At 53.1% G+C, this 7096-nt stretch overlaps 2 protein-coding genes across 7 annotated transcripts in view; one reads left to right on the top strand and one right to left on the bottom strand.

The window, feature by feature from the left end:
• Nucleotides 1–2746, bottom strand: part of lrch4 (leucine-rich repeats and calponin homology (CH) domain containing 4) — a 29061-nt gene extending 26315 nt beyond the window's left edge. For all 6 annotated transcript variants that reach the window (XM_048620146.1, XM_048620149.1, XM_048620143.1 and 3 more), the window contains exon 1: nt 2514–2746. In XM_048620146.1, the coding sequence (XP_048476103.1) occupies nt 2514–2694 (181 nt within the window). In that variant the 5' untranslated portion in view covers nt 2695–2746. The remainder of the gene's footprint in view (nt 1–2513) is intronic.
• A 42-nt stretch (nt 2747–2788) lies between these two features.
• Nucleotides 2789–7096, top strand: part of LOC125487763 (F-box only protein 24-like) — a gene marked incomplete at its 3' end in the record, with an annotated part of 17608 nt that continues 13300 nt past the window's right edge. Inside the window, exon 1 of the mRNA XM_048620011.1 lies at nt 2789–2944. Coding sequence (XP_048475968.1) covers nt 2789–2944 — 156 coding nt within the window. The remainder of the gene's footprint in view (nt 2945–7096) is intronic.

The raw sequence follows: 7096 nt of genomic DNA, 5'->3' as shown, positions 1-7096 counted from the left end.
ACACAACGAGAGAGACAGACACACACACGCACACACAACGAGAGAGACAGACACACACACGCACACACAACGAGAGAGACAGACACACACAACGAGAGACAGACACACACACGCACACACAACGAGAGAGACAGACACACACACGCACACACGAGAGAGACAGACACACACACGCACACACAACGAGAGAGACAGACACACACACGCACACACAACGAGACAGCGACACACACACGCATACACACACAAAGACAGCAAAAGCGACAGACAGCATTATGAAGAAGGGGTGACTGGACTTGAAATGTTAACTCTGATTCACTCCCCACCCTGTTGAGCTTCTGCAGCACTGAGGGGCTGCAGGAGGGAAAACAGAAAGTGAGAGAGGCAGGTGAGACAAGCTAACATCAATGTGAAACCCTCTGCTAGACTGTCAAAAATACACAGCACTTTTTAGGGGAGAATGGTTGTCACCAACACCGTCTCTGGTCTACGTGACTCCAGATCCACAGCAATAGAGTCAACTGACTCAGTGGAGGAGAACTGCAAACAGCAGCAACTAATAACTGGTGCCTTTGCCAGTGACACCCACAGCCCAAAATTATTTTTCAAAGTACAGATGTCACCAAAAAAAAAATCAAAGCGATACTGTCAGGCCAATGAAAGACTGAAATCCCCCAGTCACTAATTCCAAAACAGAGTTTGCACCAGAATTGTAATCAAAGGGAATTTAGACTGTGTACCAGGACAGTTAGTGTAATGGGTCAAAGGAGTGGGACTGACTGACATCAGACTCAGAACAGAAGAAATGTGAGGAGACCTGTTAGAAAAAGTCATGTTCAGCAGAGCTGTTGGTTAGAACCCCTCCCCTCAGGACAGGGACAGCACAGGGTTAGATCGGAGTAAAGCTCCCTCTATTCTCTAAGGCTAAAAATTAACTGTAAGTAAAGCTTCCCCCTGCACTGTTCCATCAAACACTCCAAGAACAGAGATTACATGGGGTTTACAATCAGAACAAAGTTCCCTCAGCACTCTCCCATCAGACAGTGCGTTTACCCTGAAGGAGTGTCAGACAGTGCTCACTCAGCGCTGATCCTCCTTCAGGCTAACCCAGTAAACACTGGTCTGGAGTTCTCACTGCAGCCTCTCGTTTCGGGTCATGGCTCTTTCTCTGAAACAAGGCCACCACCTGCTGAGCCGTTGTCGAGTCCTCCTGGGAGGCAAGGGGATAGCTAAGGCACACGACCCCAGGGCTTAAACTCTGGGTTCTCCAGGTCGATTGCAGGGGAGGTGGGGTGCAGTGCTGAGGAAAGGGGCTTGTTGCGGTTGGGCTTGGGTGATGCTGTGAGATACCATTAAATCAATGCAGGAAGGTGACATTCACCCCAGCTTTCTATATTGACCAACAACATTACTCCACAACAAAACAGGGCAGGCTTCTGAGAGCCAAATCACCCCCCACCCCCACACACACAGCCCAGAGACCACCGACTGGATTGGAGGCACCCTCCTCACAGCCCTGAAACGATCACTGATAACAGCTTCCTGTGTGTCCCCAAGAGTAGATTCCTGCCCCATAGCTATATCTGTGATTGGGTCAAGGATATTCAATCCCCAGGATCCAGCCAGTTGAATTATTCGCTCAGCTGATTCCTCCCAGGGACCCCTGGGGAATGGGGAACGGCATGGCTCAACGAATGAGGTTCAGCCAGATCCCGTCTCAGGGTAATCCCACTATTTCCAGGATACATCCAATTTCGGAGGCTGAAGCCCACAAGCAGGTCAGAGTGACAGGACAACAGGAACCAGAGACCGGTTTGAAGGATCATCTTAAAAAGAGGGTGGGGAGGGAGGGGGAGGAGGGGGTGACAGAGATAGGGAGGGGATGTAGGGGCTGGAGGGGGTGACAGAAATCAGGCAGGAGGCTAGGCTAAGAACAATGAAGTTTGAAAATATAGATGGCTATCTTAAAATGGAAGCTTACAGATCAGTCAGAAATGGGAATCAGTAGGATTGAGGTTACAGAAGTTTGGAGGAGTTCAGTTTAACTGAGTGGATAATAAACAACACAGGAAGTACCCCAAGGCTCCCAATACACAACAAACCATCACCGCTGCCCAAATCAGAGATTACCAGGAGTGGTCTCAACTGGAAACGGTCAGGATTGGGGTCATACTCAGAAACCACAACAGTCCCATTCCCACAGGATTCTCCAGCTTCCTGAGTTCCAGTACCCCCTGCTCCCCCCGATTCCCCCCTCCCACACCCCCTGCTCCCCCAGCTTCCCCCTGGCACAACCCCTGCTCCCCCAGATCCCCCTGTACACCCCCTGCTCCCTCAGATTCCCCCTTGCACAACCCCTGCTCCCCCAGATCCCCCTGTACACCCCCTGCTCCCTCAGATTCCCCCTGTACACCCCATGTCCCTGCTCCCCCTGTACAGAACTCCCATATCCCAGCTCCTCCTGTGTACACCTTGCTCCAGGTGCTCTTGCCCCATTGCCCAGCCTGACTCACCAGCCTGGGTGAGGTCAGACAGGTCGTAGTTACTAGCCGCCCGGGGGAACTCTCGCAGCTTTCTGTTGCTGAGGTTCAGCACGCCGCTGTTGACCGCCTCGTCCAGCGCCTTCTCCACACTGCGGCTCAGGCTGAGGCCTCCCGTAGGCCCGGCCTGGGGCAGCTCATCCCCGCTCGCCATTCGGCCCCTCTCCGCCTGCTGCTGCTCGAGTCACTCCCTCAAGGGGGGGGGGGGGGGGGGGGGGGGGGGGAGGAACAGGGGTACACTGTCTCCAATGGGGAATACTCGGGATCCAGTGCCGGGGGTGAAGGCCACACTGTCTCTGCTGGAGGATACACTGTCTCCGCTGGACGATACACTGTCTCCACTGGACGATACTCTGTATCCAGCGCCGGGAGATACACTGTATCCGCCCAGGAAGGCGGGGGCGGTACCCGGATCCTGACTGACAGCCCTGTCGCCCAATCACAATCCAGCCACCCCCCCATCCCCTGCGCCCATTTGCTCCTCTCCACCTATCAAAGCCCAGGAGGCGTTGGTTGACGGTCTACTGACCAATCAGAAAACGGATAGGCCAGACGAAAGGCGGGTCCCCATCCTGATTGACAGAGGGATGAGCCTATAGGAGACAGGGGATGCTGGAGCACCGGCCAACGGGCAAAGGTGTGGCTCGGCATTTCTGGCCAATGAGAGGAGGCGATTAGCCCTGGGCGGGAACGGGACCAGCCAGTCAGCGGCATCTATTCACAAGACAATTGGCCAGGAGCGAATGAGGGAACCACAATGACCTTTGACCGAATCAGTAAGGGTTTTCCAACAACATGCCCCCTCCGCTGCTTGGATTCCCCTAAAATCCAACGAGTGGATCCCCATGAGGGAGGCAGCCAATGATGAAGGAGGATGACTGAAGGGGAAGTAACCGAAGCTTCTCATTGGCTTAACAAGCCCAAAGAATTGAGCCAATGGGAGAGTGGAGCCAGTTGGCACACACATGCCACAAGATCACCTAGAGATGGTGCCATCGATGTCAGGCATTGGACATAGTCTGGGGACCAGGGTTTCCTGTTTCTCCAGGAGCAGACACAATGCGGAGCTCCGAATTCTGGCTGCTTTGGTTCAATGGGTGGGGAACGGACTTTGGCTTGTGAGAGGGTAGGTGCAACAACAACTGCATTCATGTAGCAACGTTAAATAGTACAGTACCCCAAGGTGCCACCAAACAGAACCTGCCATTCAGAAAGATGAGGCAACATGAGGGACAGGTGACTGAAATCACAGGTGGAGAGTCTTACTGGAGGGGAGCACAAGATGGAGGGGTTCAGGGATGGAACTCCAGAGCTTGGGATGCAGGCGGCTGAAGCCCAGTACTGCAGTGAAGGTCCAAATAGTCTTGGAGACTTGAAAGGGCTGGATGATATTACAGATATAGAGAAGGGATGTAGGGGCTGGAGGAGGTGACAGAGATAGGGAGGGGGTGTAGAAGCTGGAGGAGGTGACAGAGATAGGGAGGGGATATAGGGGCTGGAGGGGGTGACAGAGATAGGGAGGGGGTGTAGGGACCAGAGGAGGTGACAGAGATAGGGAGGGTGAAGCCAGGAGCTGAACCAAAAGTCAGTGCTGGTCAGTGGGCATTGGGGGTGGTGGGTCTGAACTATGAAGGTTTGACCGCGGTGTGGATGACAGCTGCTGGAAGCTGGGAGGTCCCTGTCGAGAAAACACTGAAGTCACTGAGTCTGAGGCTAACATAGGCAACAGTGAGGGTTTCAGCAGTGGATCAGCTATGACAGGGGCAACTTTGGCCTGGCTTAGAGGTGGAACTAGTCTTCACAATGATGAGGATATGGGTGCAAGGGCATGTGTCAGCCTGTGATAATTTGACGTGAGAGGTTAGAATTTAATTTTATACAATGGTTTGGTTAGGGTTGGATGAACTGGCTAGAACAGAATCCATGGTGAAAGAAAATAAAATTGCTCAATAATTCTTGTCAGAACTGTGCTGATGATATGACATAACAAGGTGTAGAGTTGGATGAACACAGCAGGCCAGGCAGCATCAGAGGAGCAGGAAGGCTGACGTTTGGGTCTGGACCCTTCTTCAGAAAAGAGGACCCTTCCTGCTCCTCTGATGCTGCCTGGCCTGCTATGTTCATTCAGCTCTACACCTTGTTATCTCAGACTCCAGCATCGGCAGTTCGCACTATCTCTGAGTGCTGAAGAGTGTGTGACCATTCAGCACTTAGCCTGCTCCTTTCTTAGCCAGGATCCCAGCCAGTGACCCCCACCTCCCCCATCCACTGCCCTGGTCTACCCCAGTCATACTCACCTCAATCGGCAAGGGCCTGGCTTTGTTGTCCCTCACATGTACACTACCCAGCACCCTCCTCCATGCCACTTTCCCACGGCCACCCCAAACCCGATTCAGCTTTCAATCCAAACACACCACTCTCCCAATGGCCTACTGGTATTATTGCTGGACTGTTGGCCTAGAGACTCGGGTAGTGTTCTGGGGGGGGTGGGAAATCCAAAAGAACTGTGGATGCTGGAAGCCAGAAACAAAAGCAGAAGTTGCTGGAAAAGCTCAGCAGGTCTGGCAGCATCTGACCAGTGAGCCTTCCTCAGAATGTTCTAGGGACCTGGGTTCAAATCCTGCCACAGCAGATCCAGTAAAAAAAAATTAGTCTAATAATGTAGACCATGAATCCATTGCTGATTGTTGGAAAAGCCCATCTGGTTCACTAATGTCCTTTAGGGAAGGAAATCTGCCATCCTTGCCTGGTCTGGCCTACATGTGACTCCAGACCCACAGCAATGTGGTTGACTCTGGGCAATAAATGCTGGCCTGGCCAGTGATGCCCTCATCCTGTGAATGAATTTAAAATAAAGTGCTGTCCTTTCTCTCCGGACCCTTTGCTGGCACCACCCACATTATACTCCCACCACCGCCCCACCCCACACACACACACACACACATAGAATCCTGAATTTTCTTGGGGATTTATCATGGACGATCTTGTATAGATGGCCCTGGGTTCTGATCAGCATCCCCCCCCTCCCAAAATCAAAACATCTTCTCTGCACCTGCCCTCCTGAAGCCCTTCACAATCTCAATGTTTATATCCCCAGGACCCTCTGACCACAGTCCGTCTCTTAATCCCTGCAGACCATCGCCCTCCCATACCCCCCATCCTCACAACCCCGCCCCCGTCCAGTTGCCCAGTCCCAATCCCACCCATCTGCACCCCCACCCACCCCTAGCCCCTCTGGGATCCCTCCACACATGTCCACCTCCCCCTGCATTACACCTTTCTCTGGGGTGTCATCGCTCCTTCCCTCATTTCTGCCCCCAAACCCCTTGAGGTGGGAGTTGGATGGAGGGTGGGGGGGCGGTTTGGGGGACCCCCGGAGGCGATGTCAAGATTCTGACTGTGAAGTCACAATTGGCTGTGTGGTCTCCGGGGTGATGGGTAAAGGTGACCTCAGCTCTGAGGGGAGATTAATGGGGGGTGGGGGGGGGGGGGGAGCAGAGGTCTGCAAACATTTTACACCACAAACAGCTGAAATAATGACATGTGCGTGGTTACCTCGGGGAAAACCGCAGATCACAATCAGCCCTTAGCAGGTGCAGCCTGAACAAATAAAATACCTGCAGAGAGACAGAGAGAGACAGAGAGACAGAGAGAGAGACAGACAGAATAGGAGAGAGAGAGAGAGGCCGAGAGAACATAATGACCAGCAAAGCAGGAAGACGTAAACTTCAGAAGTATTCCCTTTTAAATAGAAATGAGAGGCCACCTAGTGTAAGTATCGGGCACAGCACATTGTCTCCTGACCCTGAATGTGGTGTATTTATTCCCCCCAGACAGATTGGGAGGATCAAGGTTTGAGGGGGTCAGACTGGACACATGGGATCTTTCTGCTCCCCGTGCTACAGAGCTGGAACGGGGATCCTTTCCTGAAGAAGGGTCCCGACCCGAAAGGTCAGCTTTCCTGCTCCCCTGATGCTGCTTGGCCTGCTGTGTTCCTCCAGCTTCCACACTCTGTGTTATCTCTGACTCCAGCGTCTGCAGCTCTTACTATCTCCTGGGACGGGATCCTTGTTGGTACGGAATCCGCGTCTCCAATGCAGGCTTGCAGACCTAATGCAGCGCCGGGAGGGTGCTGCATCGTCAGGAACTGCCCACACAGTGAAACGCACCCTGAGGGTCTGTACCAAAAGGTGCAGATGAGAAAGGCAATACGTCCCATAAAAATCTGCAGCACCACCCCCTCCCCAAGCCCAACCTCACATCGTCCAATCCTTAGATCACTCCGGATATTGGAGCGTCTGGTCGCTGAGCATGATTGAGGCAGCTGAAATATTGTCCCATATTCTGGACAACATTGTGCCCATAGCCCAAGGCTCATCAGGGCAGACTGGAGTAGAACCTCAGCACTGCCTCACAACACGCAGGACCATCCAAACCGACCCATTCCGCACCTCGGCCTCTGCGTATTCCACAATTAGTTAAACAATGGGGTAGGAATACACATGGGGGTGTGGGAGGGGGATTCAGTGGGTGGGGAGAGTCAGTGATGGGGAGGG

This window comes from Rhincodon typus, chromosome 45 (assembly GCF_021869965.1).
Source record: "Rhincodon typus isolate 14 chromosome 45, sRhiTyp1.1, whole genome shotgun sequence".
NCBI classification, from domain to species: Eukaryota; Metazoa; Chordata; class Chondrichthyes; order Orectolobiformes; family Rhincodontidae; genus Rhincodon; species Rhincodon typus.
The sequence above is the reverse complement of the archived record's forward strand: the minus strand, read 5'-3'. Positions and strand labels throughout refer to the sequence as shown.